At 53.1% G+C, this 19135-nt stretch overlaps 1 protein-coding gene across 5 annotated transcripts in view; it reads left to right on the top strand.

Moving 5' to 3' along the window:
* The window catches only part of XPO6 (exportin 6), a 113969-nt gene extending 107785 nt beyond the window's left edge, over window positions 1-6184 (top strand). For 3 of the 5 annotated variants that reach the window (XM_063597959.1, XM_063597958.1, XM_063597960.1), the window contains 2 exons: window positions 2214-2312; window positions 2471-5514. In XM_063597959.1, coding sequence (XP_063454029.1) covers window positions 2214-2312; window positions 2471-2863 — 492 coding nt within the window. In that variant the 3' untranslated portion in view covers window positions 2864-5514. The other 2 variants (XM_003807768.6, XM_008959908.4) reach the window with 1 other exon arrangement.
* The last annotated feature ends 12951 nt before the right edge of the window (window positions 6185-19135 follow it).

Genomic DNA, 19135 nt, shown 5'->3' with positions numbered 1-19135 from the left:
ATTCTGACTCTGACCATACTGGGAGAAACACTGCCCTGGGAGGGAGCATTCGCTTTCAGGGCAGATGCAGCTGTCCATTGGAGAGAGTGCACTGTCTGGGGGCTAAATACCCCTTGCTGTGGAAGACTGGGACGGCATCCCCTCGCCCAGACAGCCAGCCTGTTCTGTGGCTGTGTCAGGCACGCTCCCAGGGTCTGCACTCAAGTGTCTGACGTTCTCATCTGAGTCTAGCAAGGGGAGTCTCTTTTGGTTTTTTCAGTGCATGCTTTTCCTCATGGGGAAGCAAGAGGGATTTCCACCCTCCCTCCAGCTCCCTACTAGCACACAGCATGCACACAGGCATGCACGTGCGCATGCGCGTGCACACACACACACATACTCACTGACTCTTGTGTGGCAGTTCTTTTCAGGCACGTGCCCTTGCCCTGGCCTTCCCATCCCTGGCACCCAGCGAGGCCTCAGGTCTGCAGTACTCAAGTGTTTGCGCCTCCCCTGCCTTTCTCTTGAACCCTGTCCTTGCCTGGAAGACTTCTTTGGCATGCTGGTGCCTGGTCCCCGCTGAGGGCTGGTGAAAGGCACTTTGGAGAATAGTTTCACAGTTTGGCAGTTTCTTTTAAAGTTAAATGTGTAGTTACTGTATGACCTAGCAGTCTCACTTCTAAGTATTTTACCCAAGATAAATGAAAGCACATGTTCACACAACCTGTACACTGATGTTTATAGAAGCTGTTTCATAATTGCCAAAAGCTGGAAACACTTTGAGTATCCAGCAGCTGAATGGATGAACAGGCTCGAGCATGCCTCTAAGGGACTGGCACTCGGCAATAAGCAAGCATGGATTCTTGGTACAATCAGCAGCATAGATGAGTTTCACATGCATTCTGTCAGGTGAAAGAAGCTAGATGCCAAAGGCTACGCATGGTAGGATCCCATGCCATTCTATGACATTCTGGAAAAGGCAGAACCACAGGGACAGATAATGAGCAGTGGTTGCCTTAGGGGTGAGGGTGTGAGGGGACGTTCCAGGTGATGGAAGTGTCCTGTCTTGGTTGTGATGGTGGTGGTACAAATCCACAGGTAGGTCAGAATTCATAGAAAGATAAACCTCAAAAGTTTACTCTGTTATACTTCCATGAACCTAACTTTAAACAGTAAATAAGTGGAAACTATTGGTCATCATGGAGATCTCATCCCTGCTGCAGGGATTACAAGATCCTCCTCTGGTAGCTTAGGGGCCCAGGGACAGAATGACAAAGCAGTCACCACTTGTTTTGTAGGGGGGTCCTGCAGACCACCGGCCTCCCCCACTGTCCCCATGGTCACTTTCTATTCTTTCTGTTGGAGCAGGGCACTTTGTGTTGGTGTGCAGGGTGTTTCTTTTTGTCCCTGAACTAGTAATTTTTTTCTTTTTTTTTTTTTGAGATAAGTCTTGCTCTGTTGCCTAGGCTGGAGTGCAGTGAGTGGTAGGATCTCAGCTTACTGCAATCTCTGCCTCCTGGATTGAAGTGATTCTCCTGCCTCAGCCTCCCAAGTAGCTGTGATTACAGGCGTCCGCCACCACGCCTGGCTAATTTTTGTATTTTTAGTAGAGATGGGGTTTTACCGTGTTGGCCAGGCTGGTCTTGAACTCCCACCCTTCAGTGATCTGCCCACCTCGGCTTCCCAAAGTGCTGGGATTACAGGACTGAGCTTCTGCGCCTGGACTGAACTAGTAACTTTTACACCCAGGAATTCCAAAGCAGTTTAAAAATACTTTGCTTAGCCCCCAGGCAGAGGCTCAACCTCCAGGTGGAGGCTCCATGAAGGAGCCTGTAGGGCTTGTGGCTTTTGAGACAGGGGATGCAAGGAGAAGGAGGGCAAGGGAGGGGATTGCTTGGCTTGAGCAGGAGCAGGCAGGCAGGCTTTGGTGTCTGCCAGGATTGCTGAGGGATTTGACTAGAGGTGTGAGCTTCTTGCTTCAAAGCCAGGTCCTGTGATGGGTTTCTAGAGGTTCGTTAAAAAAGGTATATATGAGACCATAAGAAGAAGCAAGGCCCGGTGGGGAAAACATGAACTCTGAGACTTAGGAGGAGCGTCATAGAGGTCTGAGCTGGTGGGCCAGAAGCATCAAGACAATGGGTACCCTGGCCCTGGCACTTGTTCTTCTGACATGGGGTAGATGCTCCAGAAGTGCTTGGTCTTGCAGTTTATAAAATGGTGGTCTCATTTCCTAGGCTTTCGGACAGTCCTTTCTCCAGCCCGACATCCACCTTTTTAAACAAAATCTCTTCTACTTGGAGACTCTCAACACCAAGCAGAAGCTGTACCACAAGGTAAGTGCCCCAGCTCTTGGAAATATTCTTCCATCAGGGGCATTGTGGCCTGTGTCCCACCCTCAGGTTACTCACTGGAGAGTGTGACGGAAAGTGGATGGGACCCGGGACAGGCCCCTGGGGGCTGGCTGCTGCTCACCTGGTCTCTCTGCCTGCAGAAGATCTTCCGGACTGCCATGCTGTTCCAGTTTGTGAACGTGCTGCTCCAGGTCCTGGTCCACAAGTCCCATGATCTTCTGCAGGAGGAGATTGGCATCGCCATCTACAACATGGCCTCAGTCGACTTTGATGGCTTCTTTGCCGCCTTCCTCCCAGAGTTCCTGACCAGCTGTGATGGTGTGGATGCCAACCAGAAAAGTGTGCTGGGGCGGAATTTCAAGATGGATCGGGTGAGGAGAGAAAGAGGCCGGGCTAAGAGGAGGGCAGAGTGGGCACGCAAGCCTGGCACCTGTGCAGCAAGGAGGGGGCACATTGAGGCCTCTGGGCGTGGTCTGTGCCCACCCTGCAGCTTGGCGGCAGCTCACGAGATGCCTGCTGACCCGGTGCTGTAGCCTGATTGAGGGGCACAGCCTTTTCCCCAGTCTTGGTGTCTGTAGCACGTATGTTCTTAGTCTCAGCCATGGAGGTCCCGAGTTCCTGGCTCTGCAGCCCCTCCATTTGTCTTGGCATCTTTGTTCATACCCAGGACCCTGCCGTTCTCCCTCCTGGGTGACGAGCCCTGGTGGGGCCAGCATTGGAGTGTGCCCAGGCTTGCATTCAGGCTGAGATGGTTGGTGCTTGGGAGCTGCACTTCTGGGTCCCCAGGGTTAGAGGTGGGACCCAGGTTCCCCAGCTGTCTTGGGCTCTTTCCAGACCGGCCCCAGCTCAGCTTGGGCTGAGTTGCTGCCAGGTCCTGGGAGGAGCCCTCCTAATACTCACCCTCTTGTCCCACTGCTGCCACCTGTGCAGGGACTGTCAGGTGGGCTGTCCCCACCCGTGCAGCACCTCGGTGGGAGCTGGGTGCTGCTGGCTCTTGGTGTCCATGAGGCCATCTTGTTGGAGCCTGACAGTGCCTGGGACCTCCTTCCCCATGGGGCTCACCTGTTCTCTTCTTCCTGTGTCAGGTGACCAGGCCTCTCTCTTGCCTGATAGGAACTTCTGGGAACTCTTCCTTGTACCATTTTATACTTGATGAAATTAGGAAAAGAAATCGCTTTCTCCCTGGTCCTCTTGGGGTTCTTGACCTGAGTCCTCTGTGAAGCAGCTTGTCCACGGCTCCATCGTAGTGCTCAGTTGCACACACTGCTCTCACTGGTGCAAACCTGGCCGCCTGCTTTCCTCATTTGCCACGTGTGGCAGGGAAGCTTTTGCTTAGACTCATCCTGTTCTCCTTTGTCTTGGGGTCTTCCTTTTCTTGGGACTTGTTCTCTCCTAAGCCTCTTCCAGTTCACTTCAGCCCCTGGATATGTTTTTTCCTTTTTCTAGAGGCCAGATCCTAATACCTAATGATCAGCTTCTAACGACATCAATATCAGTCAACTTTTTGATTTAAAGCTGTGGTTTCAAAATCTAGTTATAGGCCAGGCGCGGTGTCTCACACCTGTAATCTCAGCACTTTGGGAGGCCAAGGCTGGCGGATCACTTGAGGTTAGGGGGTTTGAGACCAGCCTGGCCAACATGGCGAAACCCTGTCTCTACTAAAAATAAAAAAAATTAGTCAGGTGTGGTGGCACACGCCTGTAATCCCAGCTGCTCGGGAGGCTGAGGCACAAGAATCTCTTGAACCCGGGAGGCAGAGGTTGCAGTGAGCGGAGGTTGTGCCACTGCACTCCAGCCTGGGCGGCAGAGTGGGACTTTGTCTCAAAAAAAAAAAATCTAGTTATATCAGAAGCACCTGGGGTACTTATTAAAAATGGAGAAACAGACTTCTGTGTTCTACTCAGGAAATTCTGGTTTGGCGTTTGGGAGCCACTGATTTAAAAGACATCCCTTAGTTGGTTTTTTGAGGGTAAAATAAAAGAATCACCACCTTCCATTCAGTCATGCACTGTGTGTTTGAAGCCAGCTGCTTCTCAAGCCCGGGGCCAGGAACTGGGGCACCAGTCCCAGCCTTCACCAAGTCTTTCATGGTAGACAGGCCAATACAGCGCCCTTTGTGGACCACACAGTGCCAAGCATGTGACATGTCTTGGCTCGAGTAAGCCTTCTAACAAGCCTCTGAAGTGTGGGTCCTGTTACTCCCCCATTTCACAGATGGTGGGGGCTCAGAAGGTGAGCAGTTCACAGAACTTGGAAGTGGTAGAGCTGCGAAGCAGGAGGCAGACCTGGGTGTTCCAGCCCCAGAGCCTGCACACACTCCCCAGAAGCAGATTGCTCAGGACAGAGGCACTGACCTGGCTGCTGGGGCCAGGAAATAGGAGGCATCTGTGTAGACTTTGGGAAGAGGCAGGCTTTGAATGGAGTTCTGGAAGAGGAATAGTGGTTGGGCAGGAAAATGAACTTGGTCCTGCTCATGGCTCTGCTGGGGCTTGCTGGGCCTGTTTGAGTCCTCACCGGGAACTACACTGAAAAAAAAAGCAGGGTCTCACCGTGTGCATGACGGCGGAGGTCAGGGCCTCACTTCTGGCCCAGGGCCTTCCATGGCCCACGCTGCGCCCAGTGGGACAGGCCTTGGGACTGTGTTTGCTGCTGCTCGGGTGGCTCTCGAGTGGCAGGGGCGGCCTGGAGCCCCGTGGGTAAGGGTTCTGCAGACATTGCTCGGTGTGCGCGTCACCTCAAGGGGCCATGGTGAAGAAGAGGGCTGTCACCACAGCCATGTCTGCGTTTGAGGGGCTGGACTCAGGAGCAAGTGTGCTGGTCCCTTCAGTGTGAGCTGGGGCCAGCTTCTTCATGGTGCAGCGCTTTGGTCTTTCTGTCCTTAGACTAGTGGTTCTGGTAGGGCTTGGTGGCAGCCTTGTGGTGAGGACTCAGTGAGTTGATGTCTGTATGTTGATTGCAGCAGTGTCTGGCACCCGAGAGGCCCTAGGGACGTATTCCTCCTGTTCTTTTTCTCCCACAGCGCCTGGCACAGAGCCTCTGTGACACACAGTGCAACAGTGAATAGAAGTTTTGAGTTTTAGAAAGTGCTCCCCTATCTTCAGTGCACACTCTGGGATGGAAGTAGCTGTTGGGGTCTGGTGGGTGGGTGACCTGGTGTGTTGTCGGCTGCAGCTATGCCCCTGCCTTCCAGGACCTGCCCTCATTCACCCAGAATGTGCACAGGCTGGTCAACGACCTGCGCTACTACAGACTCTGCAACGACAGCCTGCCCCCTGGCACTGTGAAGCTCTAGGCCTGCTACTGCCTGGGGACACGGACTTCTGCTGCTGCCACCTGCGCCAGCCCTACCTTCCACCACAGATGTCTCCCAGACGGGCCTCGGTCACACTCCTTGGCTTCTCCCACCGCAAGCAACGCTGCCTGCCTCTGCCGCTCCTCCACATCTTGCCGCTGCCCAGCAGAGCTGGCTTCTGGGTCCACCTGAGCACTGGACGGTGCTCCCAGGGCGTTGGAGCAGGCGGAGGGGTGTGTGGCCAGGTACTAGGAGGCACCAGGAAATCCCGCGGGGTGGCCCATGCAGACCAGGCGCATGTGGCTCATGGGGCAGAATTGCCAAGGACAGCTCACGACAGTGCCACCTTCTCACCATTCCAGCCAAGGAGAGATGTGACGTCGGAACTGCTCTGGCACTTCTGTCAAGCCTCCCCCGCCCCAATTGCCTTGAGATCTCTGCTCTTTGTCAGAGATTTGCAAAGACTCACGTTTTTGTTGTTTTCTCATCATTCCATTGTGATACTAAGAAACTAAGAAGCTTAATGAAAAGAAATAAAATGCCTATGTTGTTGTTCTAGAAACCCTGGCTGGGGAGCTGCTTGCTACTCACAGCCTCCTTGAGGCCGGGTTCCCAGCAAGGTGCATCCTGATGGGAATGTGGGCAGTGCGGCTTGGAGTGGGCTGGCTCCTGGCGTCTCCCACCTTCTAATGGCATCTCCCTGACTGCTCTTACTCAGCGAGGAGAGGGGGTCTCACTGACAGTTGGCCAGATGATGGAGGGAGGCTGCAGTCTGGGAGGGGGTCTCAGTGACGGTTGGCCTGGTGCTGGTGGAGGCTGGAGGCTGGGAGGGGGTGTTGCTGATGGTTGGCCTGGTGGTGGAGGGAGGCTGGAGTCCAGGCTGCCTGACTCCTGTGGCCTCTGTGGCACCCACTCCCCCTGCCCCCCAGGGTGGGAAGTGTGGGCTCCGCCTCCCCCACCCCCTAGGGAATAGATTCCTTCCCACGATGTGCAGCAGGACCTGGCCCTCCGTGGCCTGAAGTCTCGCTGGAGGACAGGGAGGTGGGGTCTCATGATGGATTGGCTGGGTGAGAATAGAGGTTGGAGAGGGAGGGAGGGTGTGACTCTGTGAGGGTGGGGATGGGTGGGACTCGGGGCTCTATGATGTGTCTGAGAGCTGGGGCTTTGCCCAGACGTTCATGTGTGGAAGCGGCATTTGTCATCGAATTGTCCAGAATCAGGAACCAGCACCTCCTCCTGCGCTAAGTATCATGGTGACTGGGCAGGCCCAAATGGGGTGGTTGCTGATGTGGACTACAGCGCCTGGCAGGGAGAGATTGGCTCACCTGGATGTGAGGGCAGGCGTTGACTGGCTTGTTGCCAGGCCTGGGGAAGTGGGGAGCTGTGGGTTGATGTCTGTTTCTGAGACTTCCATAGGAAACACCTGGGCAGGGGCTGGGCCGGGCTGAGCAGGGCGTGCATGATGTGTGCTTGTGTGGCAGGCCCTCGTCCATGTCAATCACAGCCTCCCGACTGCAGCGAGCTCTGCTCCAGAGTTCAGAAAGGAGAGAATAGAAATGCCGATGGCTCTTCTGCAGAAAGGAATTAGCATCCAATTATGCCTGGGCTATATATACCACCTCACCTGCCTGCTAGGGAAGGCCAGGAGTGCTGTCTGTGCCTGAGACTGTGAAAGGGCTTTTTCCTTTAGAGATGGAGGGGTTGAAGGGATAGGATTTGTTGCCTGTGAACCCCACCCTTGGACAGAAGAACACAGGTAGGACTTAGGAGCGCAGAGGAAAGGCCAATGGGGAGTAAGCTGGGCTGGGATGGAGTATTTTTTTTTTTTTTTTTTTGAGACAGAGTCTCGCTCTGTCACCAGGCTGGAGCGCGGTGGCGCTGCAACCTCCGCCTCCCGGGTTCAAGTGATTCTCCCACCTCAGCCTCCCGAGTAGTTACAGGCGTGCGCCATCACGCCCAGCTAATTTTTGTATTTTTAGTAGAGATGGGATTTCACCATGTTGGCCAGGATGGTCTGAATCTCTACCTTCCACCGTAGATGTCTCCCAGACGGACCTCGTGATCCGCCCGCCTCGGCCTCCCAAAGTGCTGGGATTACAGATGTGAGCCACCGCACCTGGCCTTTTTTTTTTTTTTTAAGAGACAAGGTCTCACTCTGTCACCCAGGCTGGAGTGCAGTGATGCAGTCATGGCTCACTGCAGTCTTGACTTACAGCTTTTAGTGATCCTCCCACCTCAGCCTCTCGAGTAGCTGGGACTACAGATGCGCATCACCATGCCTGGCTAGTTCTGTTTATTTTTTGTAGAGATGGGGTCTCACTGTGTTGCCCAGGCTGGTCTCAAACTCCTGGGCTCAAGCGATCCAAAGTGCTGAGACTACAGGCTTTTGAGACGCCATGGCTGGTCAAATGGAGGATGTTCTTTCCAGGACTGATAGCATGGCCCAGGGGTGTGGGTTGTAGTGAGCCCTAATTCTTAGAGGTGTGCAAGCTGGTCTTTGACCTGACCTAATTCTTAAAGTTTTTATTTATTTGTTAATTTTTTTGAGACAGAATCTTGGCCTGTGGCCCAGGCTGGAGTGCAGTCGTGCCATCTCGGCTCACTGCAACCTCCGCCTCCTGGGTTCAAGTGATTCTCCTGCCTCAGCCTCCCAAGTCGCTGGGATTACAGGTGCATGCCCCCACACCCAGCTAATTTTTGTATTTTTAGTAGAGATGGGGTTTCACCATGTTGGCCAGGCTGGTCTTGAACTCCTGACCTCAAGTGAGCCACCTGCCTTGGCCTCCCCAAGTGCTGGGATTACAGACGTGAGCCACCACACCTGGCTCTTTGATTTGATTCTTACCTGCAGTGCCTCACATAGGGCCTGGCATGAAGCAGGCTTAAGAAGCACGGGTAGAATTGAGTGAGTTCTCAGGTCCTAGACATATCCAGAAAGTGTGTCTCCCCATTCTGAGGAAGGGGATGGGGAAAGGATAGAGCTGGACAAGAGTGGGCCTTTTGGGCCGGGCACAGTGGCTCACAGCTGTAATCGCAGCACTTTGGGAGGCCGAGGCGAGAGGATCGCTTGAGTCCAGGAGTTTGAGACCAGCCTGGGCAACATGGTGAAACTTCATCTCTGCCATAATAATAATAATAGTAATAATAATAATAATTTAAGAAAAGTAAAAAAGAGTGGGGCTTTGTGTCAGTCTTGGGTTGGGGCGGATAATGGCAGGGGGCTCTCAAGACGGCTGTTTTTCCTGCCGCCTTTGAATGTGAGGCGGCTCTTCTGTCTCCATTTGGGTGCCCATGGCCTGCTTTTCTTCTGACTATCTGCCAAGAGTGCAGCCACTGGCTTTGGGACGAGATCAGATGAAACCTTCATCTTCCCAATTTCCAGCATTTTCCTCCACTGCCCATCATTGGCCTCATGTGATGGAGGGTTGAATTTTTTTTTTTTTTTTAACAGCATGTATTTTTCTTCTGACTATAAAATGTTTGTTGTAGAATATGTGAAATATGCAGAAAACTTTGAAGCAAAAAAAAAAAGTTATCTAATCCTACTGCCCAGAGAAAAACACTGTTAATATTTTGGTGTATTTCCTTTTGAGATTACCCTGTATGTGTGTAAATATGTATGGTTTTCTTTTTTCCTATTTTTTTTTTTTTGTAAAATTGAGCTCCTGCCGTTCTATTTTATTTTTATTTTTTAAAAAAGATTTTTTAAAAAAACAGAGACAAGGTCTCGCTGTGTTTCCCAGGCTGGTCTTGAATTCCTAGGCTCAAGTGATCTTCCAGCCTCAGCCTCCCAAAGTGCTGGGATTACAGGTGTGAGCCACTGCACCTGGCCGAGATCCTGCTGTTTTATGGCCTCCTTTTTATTTAATATGTTGTGACCATTTTCTCATATTATTAGATGTTTTTTTTTTTTGAGATGGAGTCTTACTTTTTTGCCAAGGCCGGAGTGCAGTGGCATGATCTCGGCTCACTGCAACCTCCGCCTCCTGGGTTTAAGTGATTCTCCTGCCTCAGCCTCCCGAGTAGCTGGGATTACAGGTGCCTGCCACCACGCCTGGCTAATTTTTGTATTTAGTAGAGACGGGGTTTCGCCACATTGCCCAGGCTTGAACTCCTGACTTCGAGTGATCCGCAGGGCCTCCCAAAGTGCTGGGATTACAGGCGTGAGCCACTGCGCCCAGCCTGATATTCTACAAATATCTAAGGCTATCACTGATATTCTACAAATATCTAAGGCTGTCACTGACGATGCAGTGATCATCCTTGTGTGTAAATCTGTGTGTTTGATTGTTTCCATAGGTTGGATTCCTGCATGTGAAATTGCTGGGTCAGATGTGTCTGAGGCTTTTATGGGTATTTCTGGGGACTGGTTTCTATTCTGAAGGAGGAAAAATATCACAGACTTGGGAGTTGCAAAACTTCCGTGCAGTGAGGCTCCATGGGGGCCATTTGACCAAATCAGCCCCTGGTTTTGTGGGTCTTGGAGATTCAGAACTCTAATTGGTTAGTGGCCTAACCAGGCCTGCCCACTTCTGAGCCACATCCTTGTCCCAGTGTCCCTCTCCAGCGTGAGACCTCTGCAGAGGAGCTGAGACCAGGAGAGGAAGGTTGCTGACAGTTCTAGCTGGCTCCTTGGGCCTGGGCAGAAGAGCCATGATTGTTGGCCATTTATTAATAACTATTATTTGCCGAATTCTACAAGCCTGGTGCCCGGCTGCAGGCGAAGGACTCCTTTTCACTGCAAATGCAGTAGCTGGTTCCTCCTTAGGTGGAGTCAGCTCCGAGATGGGCCTTGTGTTGTGTGCACGGAGGATTTTGGTGACTGTGGTTTGATTACTGTGGCTCATCTCTGAGACCAGCCCTTGGGAAAAGCTGAGGTGCTCCCCTGAAATGACGCTGGCTGCCCCATCAATCCCCCTCCTTCTCCCTCACCCCTCCAAAGCCGCCTCCTCCAACCTCTGTGAAGCCCTCCTCTGTGAGGCCCTGCCAAGCGCCCCTTCCTCCTCGCTGCCCCGCAGCACCTGTGTCCCCTCTTGTCCCAGGAACCGTGGTGTCACCCCTACCACCATGAGAACCTGCAGGCAGTGGGGGGCTCTCTGTCCCTAGCAGGCAGCGTAGGGCTTGGCTCAGAGCGGGCACCAAAAAATTCTTATGTGCAGGAGGATTTTTCAGATTTATCCAAATGGGTTTTTCTTCAAGGAAGAGGTCTAGAGCCCCGCTGAGGCATCTTCTAACTAATTTTCAACATAATGAAACCGTGTCCTTGGTGTCTGCTCAGAACACCGTGGCCTTACCTTGCTGGGCTCCTTAGGGAAAAGCACTTAAGTGAAAGGCTCTTCAGTGAAGAATTTCTGTAGCTCAACGACTCCCTTTTCCGCCCTTCCCTGTTTGTATCATTTGAAAACATCTTTTAAAAGCCTTGTTAATTAATTGCCTCAGGGCTTGGAGGTGCTGAGTGGGGGCAGGCATTGAGAGCAGGCCGGGTTATGCGGCCTCCTGGGGTGGGCAGAGAGAGCTTCGTGGTGCTGGTCGGAGCCTGACTCAGAGCCCCCAGGGGCCTCTGAAGGGTGGCAGAAGCTTTCCCTGGGTCAGTCAGGTACCAAGGGGTGGGTTGGAAAGTTAATTATTTCAATGAAACGTCCCAGAGATCCACAGACCTGACGTAGGCGGCAGGCATTTTGGCAACAGGTAGATTTTTTTTTTAAAAGACACTCAGGTTTTGGTTGGGCACAGTGGAGGTTTTGGTTGGGCACAGTGGTTCACGCCTGTAATCCCAGCACTTTGGGAGGCCGAGGCGGGTGGATCACCTGAGGTCAGGAGTTCGAAACCAGCCTGGCCAGTATGATGAAACCCCATCTCTACTAAAAATACAAAAATTAGCTGGGCGTGGTGGCGTGGGCGCCTGTAATCCCAGCTACTTGGGAGGCTGAGACAGGAGAATCACTTGAACCTGGGAGGCAGAGGTTGCAATGAGCTGAGATTGAGCCACTCCAGCCTGGGCAACAGAGGGAGACCCTATCTCAAAAAAAAAAAAAAAAAAAAAGACACTCAGGTTTTTAATTTTTTCCCCTTCTCTCTTTTTAATTTTTTTTTTTTTTGAGACAAGGTCTTGCTCTGTTGTGCAAGCTGCAGTGCAGTGGAGTAGTCATAGCTCACTGCAACCTCCATCTCCTGGGTTCAGGCAATCCTCCTGCCTCGGCCTCCCAAAGTGCTGGGATTAGAGGTGTGAGCCAACGGGCCCCGCCCCTCCCTCCTCTTTATTACATATTATTATTTGCAGATAAAAAGACTCACCTAAACCATATAACATTTCAGTGGGTGGCTTTCAGCCCTTTCCTTGCATTTGTGTGCATTGGCCCAGCTGTACACCTCTGACTTTCAGTGGGAATAAATCATATTACTGCCTGGCAGGGTTCTGCCCCCTGAGGCACACACTCTTTTTGGTGGTTCTCACGGACCCTAGAGACCCCAGCTGTCTGTGGCAGTTTGAACCTAAGCCCTGGACTGGGGCCAGTCAGGTAGAAGTGGCCTCTGTGGAGGGTCGTGGGAGGTAGTCTGGGGACCCTCTGACCCACATGGGTGTCCGGCACTATTATTGGTGGCTGAGGCCAGAGACAGAGCCTGTTGTCGGGGTAGTACCTGAGGATGGTGATCCCCAATTAGCAGAGGCTGCAGCCTACCCACGCCTGCCTTCCCCAGCACCGTCCCTGGGTGCCACACTGGAGCTGATTCCTGAGCTCCCCGTGTCTCGGCGACCTTGCTTCCAGCCTCTGAAGGGCACTCGAGGAAGACTGATTGAGACTCTGGGGAAGGACGTGTGCAGCATCTCAATCTCCCCTCACGGAGCCTGCCTGGGGAGGGCTGCACCTCGGGAGGCTTTTATGTACGGAGGCATTTCCAAAACTGGTTTGTCCCTCCCCTGCCACAAGAGACCAGCGGGGGCCTGCCTTCTAGAGACACACACCCACCCCCTTAGGGTTCCCTGCCTTCAGAGCAAATGCTTACCTATGAGGAAATTGAGGCACACAGAGGTTTAGTGACCCACCCAAGGCCACACAGCGAGTCTTCAGCAAAGCTGGGGTCCAGCTGGAGGCCTGACTCCAGAGCCAGCGCTGGCTCAGCTCTACCTCCTCTCAGCTGCTCTGGGGACACCAAGGCTGCTATGCGCTCCTCAGGATTTAGGGGCCTGGGAATTCCCTGAGCTCATGTCAGTTACTCCTAAACGGCACATTCTGATGGCGGAAGGAGACAGCATCCCGGTCACTGTTCCCATTGAGTCACAAGGAGATGGAGGCCCAAAGCATGACTCACCTGGGGTCACACAGCTGAAAGGTGGCTGGGCAGGAGTTTAAACCAGGTCCATAGCATTCCAAATGCTGCCTTTTTCTCTGTTTCCAGCCAGGGGCGCCGTGGCTGCTCTGTCCATTTTACTGCCTAGTGAAAGGCCTGCGGGGGGCGCTGTCAGGCTCCTTGCGGTGCTGCTGGTGGAGCGCCAGAGCCTGGGCCTGGCTGCGGGCTGAGCGGAAGCTGAGAACGTGGAGTCTGAGTCTCTTTGGGCCCCAGATTTCCCACGTCTGCCCAGTTCCTTCCCCTTCCTGGGTCATGTCTTGTCTCAGGGCATGGAGGGGCCAATGCACAGAAGAGTCACTGGCTTCCTGGAACACAGCACGACTCCGTGACCACCTGGGTCGGCTTTCCCCGTGGCCTTGAGAGCTGCTTGCAGAATCCAGCTTGCAGGTGACCTAGGTGGGGCTGCACTTGGAAACTCTGCTCCGTTTTGGAGTGCAAGGTCCGTGGGTTTCTGTCTGGCTGGAGGCTGTGGCTTTGAACTGTCCTCGAGGGGTTAACAAGAATTACCTGCCAGGTTCTGGGCAGAAATAGAATTAAGCATGGATCAGGCTGCACTTTGTAACCAAAAGCCACAAAAGCCACCTAGCATTAGATACCCTGGCATCCCCATTGCTCCAACTTTAGAATCATAAGGCTTTTGTTTAAGAATGACTTGGCCTGCGTGGTGGCTCACGCCTGTAATCCCAACACTTTGGGAGGCCCGGGAGGCAGAATCGCTGGAAGCAAGGAGTTTGAGACCAGCCTAGGCAACACAGTGAGACCTCATCTCAACCAAAAGTAGAAAAATTAGCTGAGCATGGTGTGGGCCTGTAGTCCCAGCTACTCGAGGCTGAGGCAGGAGGATCTCTTGAGCCTGGGAATTCGAGGCCACAGTGAGCTATGCTTGTGCCACTGCACTCTAGCCTGGGTGACAGAGAAAGACCCTGTCTGTTTAAAAGAAAAATAAAAGATTGCTGGAGTGATTACAGCTTCCCTTTGGAGATGGCAAAGCATCTGACTTCACACTCCCACCCTCAACTCCCACCCTCAGCTCTGGGACACATCTCTTGTGCGTCACTCGTTCTTTCAGTCATCACCAGACGTATCCAGAGGTGTGACAGGTACCGGATCCAGAACTAGGCATGAGGCACGGTTCTGCCTTTTAAGAAGGAAAGGGAGGATCAGCTAGGGCCAGGTGCTTTTTACTTGAATATAATTCGTGTGTGTGTGTGTGTGTGTATGTGGTTTGTATGCATGTGCATGCATGTGGGTATGTGCACATGTGTATGTGTGTGTGCATGATGAGTGTGTAGTGTGTGTGTGGGGTGTTTGTGGGGTGTGTGTATATGTGTGTGTGTGCTGTGTGTGTGTATGGTGTGGGGTGTGTGTGGTGTGAGGGGTGTGTATGTGTGGGGTGTGTGGTGTGAGGGGCATGTATGTGTGTGGTGTGGGGTGTGTGCGTGGTATGTGGTGTGGGGTGTGTGGGGTGTGTGTGGTGTGTGTATGTGTGGGGCGTGTGTGTGGCGTGTGTGTTGGGGTGTGTGTATGTGTGTGGGGCGTGTGTGTGGTGTGTGTTGTATGTGTGAGGGGTGTATGTGGGGTGTGTATGTGTGCGGGGGTGTGTGGTGTGGGTGTGTGGTGTGTGTGGGGTGTGTGTGTAGTGTGTGTGTGGTGTGTGTGTGGCATGTGTGTGTGGTGTGTATGTGGGAGTGTGTGGTGTGTATGGGTGTGTGTGTGGTGTATGTGTATGTGGGGTGTGTGTGTGGTGTGTATGTGTGGGGTGTGTGTACGTGTGTGAGGGGTGTGTGTGGTGTGTGTGGGGGGGTGTGTGTGGTATGTGTGTGGGGGTGTGGTGTGGGGGTGTGGTGTGAGGGGTGTGTGGTGTGTGTGTGGGGTGTGTGTGGTGTGTGTGGCGTGTGTGGTGTGTGTGGGGGTGTGTGTGGTGTGTGTGGGTGTGTGGTGTGTGTGTGTGGTGTGTGTGGGGGTGTGTGGTGTATGTGTGGGGGTGTGTGGTGTATGTGGGGTGGGTGTGGGGGGTGTGTGTGGGGGTGTGTGGTTTGTGTGTGTGGGGTGTGTGTGTGGTGTGTGGTTGGTGTGTGTGGGGTGTGTGTGTGGTGTGTGTGTGTGGTGTGTGGTGTGTGTGTGGGGTGTGTGTGTGTGGGGTGTGGGGGTGTGGGGGTGTGTGGTGTGTGTGGGGGGTGTGTGTATGTGTGTGTGTGGTGTGTGTGGTGTGGGGTGTGTGTGTGGTGTGTGTGGGGTGTGTGTGTGGTGTGTATGTGTGTGGGGGGGTTGTGTGTGGGGCTGTGTGGTGTGTGTGTGGGGTGTGTAAGGTGATTGATGAAATGCACTCTATTCTCTCACCTGACTCAGATGCACGCAAAATGCATGTTTCTTTTTTCTTTTTCTTTCTTCTTTTTTTGAGATGGAGTCTTGCTCTGTTGCCCAGGCTGGAGTGCAGTGGCACGATCTCGGCCCACTCCAACCTCCGCCTCCCGGGTTCAAATGATTCTCCTGCCTCAGCCTCCTGAGTAGCTGGGATTACAGGCACCTGCCACCATGCCCAGCTAACTTTTGTATTTTTAGTAGAGAGGGAGTTTCCCCATGTTGGCCAGGCTGGTCTCAAACTCCTCACCTCAGGTGATCGCCCACCTCGGCCTCCCAAAGTGCTGGGATTACAGGCATAAGCCACCGCGCCCAGCCTGTTTCTATAACTCTTCTCATTTTGCTCTGGAAAACTGATGGCAGGAAAAATAAATTTAAAAAGAAATTTGCTGGCTAAGTAGAACTTATTCTCTCCAGATTTAAGATAGCGTCTCTGGATAAAATATTCAGTTAAAGTTCAAACTTCAGACAGGCTCTGTGCAAGTTTCAAAAGGTGCCTCTTCCTCTAGGCAGCCAGGGCAGCTCTGCACCAGGTGAGGGTCAAGATTTCAGGTGCCCTCGCCCTTCCTCAGCCAGGCCTCCTTGAACAGTGAACAACCTGTGTAGCTGTCCATGGCGGCTTAGTCAAGCTCTCCAAGGAAACTGTCTCATCTCAAGAGGTCTCCCTTCCCCCGCATCCCTTCTCCTTTTTCCAAGGGGGCTTCAGAGGAGGCAGCTTATGTGTCTGTGGGGTTGGGGGAGGGATCTCCAGCCCTTGTTTTGGACTTTAGTCCTCAGATCCAAAGGCCACTCTCAGATGGGCCTGGCTTCCCCAGGACTGAATATCCAACGTGGCCCTCATCCTGCATCTGAGGCCAAGCATGTCTGCAGGCCACACCCCCAGCCTCTGTGACACCTGGTCTTTGCAGCTTTCATCAGGACACCATCAGGACATCATATAGGGTGAAATATGAATGAAAGTTGTCATTGGCGCCTGAAGCCCCCACCTTCCCTGTCGGCAGGGTAGGAAATTAGAGTGCGTGGCCTTTGGCCTTGAGGCTGCTGGTGCCGTGGAAGGCAAGGCCTGCAAAGGCGTCCTGGGTTTAGGGAGTGCTTTGAGGGGTCTGCTGACTCCTGGTGCCCCTCTGCGGTCGACCCCAGAGTGCAGGCACCCAAGGCTGCCTGGGGGCTGGGATTGGAGGCACCTGGTTGGTGTGGGGCAGCTTTGTCAGGGAGGGGCTGAGCAGGGCAGCCCCTGCCTTCCCAGTCCTCCCAGTCTGGGCTGAGTGGGCCGAGGGACCAGGCTGCGGCTGTAGCCACCTGCTGCGCCCACCCCCTGCCTGTGTGCTCTGTTGCCTGGGGCAGGCCTGGGTGTCCCAGGGCTCTCAGCCTCAGCTTTCTGGAGCCAGACTTTGTCCCCCTGCCAGGTGACCTTGCCCCTGCTGCCCTGGCCTGGGCAAATCTCAGCGCCTCCCTCCCATCCTCCCACTGGGGGCTTGTGGGGCTTTTCTTTCCACCCGCAACCACCCCCTGGGGGCCCAGCTCCCGCTGCCCTTCCAGATAACTCTGGGGAGGCTATGGCCTTTGAAAAGAGAGTAGCAGCCAGGTGCAGTGGCTCACACCTGTAATCCCAGCACTTAGGGAGGCTGAGGCAGAAGGATCACTTGAGGTCAGGAGTTCAAGACCAGCCTGGATAAGATAGTGAGACCCCATCTCTCAAAAAAAAAAAAAAAAAAAGTCTGACGCCGGACACATCTTGGACTGATGACTTATGACCTACGGCCATGGTCAGTGACCATCTCTGAACCTCAGTTTCCTCATCTGTAAAATGGGAGTCATCTTGGAAATAGGCCGGAAAGAGCCAACCTATTTCATTATTTAAATATCTATGTGGATTATTTTGATATGAATTTTAAGTGATAATTGAAAACAACAGCAGTACAAAGCTGTCCTCCCCAGCCCGGCAGCTGCCTGGCCTCCCCTGTTTGGAAGGGGACTCCGCCCTTCCCTGCAGCAGCCCATGCTGGGGCTTCCATGCCTCTCCTCCAGACTCAGGTGGCCTAAGTGCCTGCCAGCCCCTCTGGGCCACGCAGGGAACAGCACACGGGCAGGGGCTCAGAGGCTATGTGCCAACGCGGCCGGCCGGCTGTGGGTCGTACACAGCAGATCTACCCATCTTCCATGGCAGCTCTGGTGGTGGAGACTGTTTTGTGGGATCAATGACCCTCCTTGAATGTGAAAACAGGACCATCCGCCGGTCCCTCCGAGCTCCTCCAAAGCCTTCTGCTGTTGCAGAAACGTCACTTGCTGTTCCATCTGGACTAGGCTGCGTTTCTGTTCCTCCCAACTGTCCTCCCTTTTTCTTCTTTCTGTTTCAAGAAAGCCCCTTCTGCAAGCTCTGGGTGGAGGCAGTGAGGGTGGGGGCCCTGGGCTGGGATCCTGGCACTGTGCCCTACTCCCTAAGTGACCCAGTGCAAGTCATCTCAGTGTCCTAATCAAAATCATGGTAAGTATTTTGATATTTTTTACCAAAATAGTAGGTATAAAGAACCTCCTTTTTTGTTTTGTTTTGTTTTTGTTTTTAGACAGAGTCTGACTCTGTTGCCCAGGCTGGAGTGCAGTGGCACAATTGTAGCTCACTGCAGTCTCAACCTCCTGGGCTCAGGCAGTCCTCCTCGCTTAGCCCCCCAAAGTAACTGGAGCTACACATGTGTACCATCATGCCTGGCTAATTTTTTGTAGAGATGGGGTCTTGCTATGTTGCCCAGGCTGGTCTCAAACTCCTGGCCTCAAGCGATCCTTCTGCCTCAGCCTCCCAAAGTGCTGAGATTACAGGCGTGAGCCACCTTGTCTGGCCATAAATAACCTTCTGAAGGAAAAACCAAACGTTTTTCTCTCTCACACTCAACACAGAATGTGTCTAAAATGTGTGGGGATTTCTCCTTATCAGCAAGCAGTTCTCCAGTGGACACGCTGGGCATCCTCTAGTTCAATTCAATTCTGACACTGTCCACCCGAAGTTAGCATCAGATCCCACAGAATGAGGGCTCAGTCCTACGAGACTGCCCCCGACTTCCGATGCCAATTGCAACCCCAGGTTGTTTTACCTGCACTTCTGACCAATGGGCTGTAAATCAACGGGTTCCCACAACTCCCTCCTCAGATTTCATAGATCTAGAGCAGCTCACAGAACTCAGGGAGACACTTTAGCCATTTGTTTTAAGGGATATGACAAAGGCTGTAGGTGAACAGCCAGGTGGAAGGGGGTGCGCAGGGCTGGGCATGCCAGTGGGGGCGCGGGGCTTCCATGCGCTCTCCGGGGACGCCATCCTCTGGGAACCTCCACGTGTTCAGCAACCAGGAAGCCCTTCCAAACCCTGAATTTTTGGGTTTTTGTGGAGACTTCATTACATAGGTATGATTGGTTACATCACTGGACATGGGTCATCAACCTCACCTTCAGCCCCTCTCCCCTCCCCGGAGGTCCAACTCTCTAATCACGTGGTTGGTTCTCCTGGCAACCAGCCCTCCATCCTGAGGCTATCTGGGGACCTACAAAGAGTCCGAGTCCCCTCGTTATAACAAAAGGTGCTCCTATTGCTGACGCATTCCAAGGGATTTAGGAGTTCTGGGTCAAAAACCAGGGTCAAAGACTGAATATTAGGCTGGGCGCAGTGGCTCACGCCTGTAATCCCAGCTACTTGGGAGGCCGAGATGGGAGAATCGCTTGAACCCAGGAGTTTCAGACCAGCCTGGGCAACTTAGCAAAACCCCATCTTTAATAAAATAAGCCAGGCATAGTTGTGCATGTGCCTGTAGTCCC

The sequence above is a fragment of the Pan paniscus genome, chromosome 18, assembly GCF_029289425.2.
Source record: "Pan paniscus chromosome 18, NHGRI_mPanPan1-v2.0_pri, whole genome shotgun sequence".
Lineage (NCBI taxonomy): Eukaryota > Metazoa > Chordata > Mammalia > Primates > Hominidae > Pan > Pan paniscus.
Note: the sequence above shows the minus strand (reverse complement) of the source record. Positions and strands in the feature narration are given on the sequence as shown.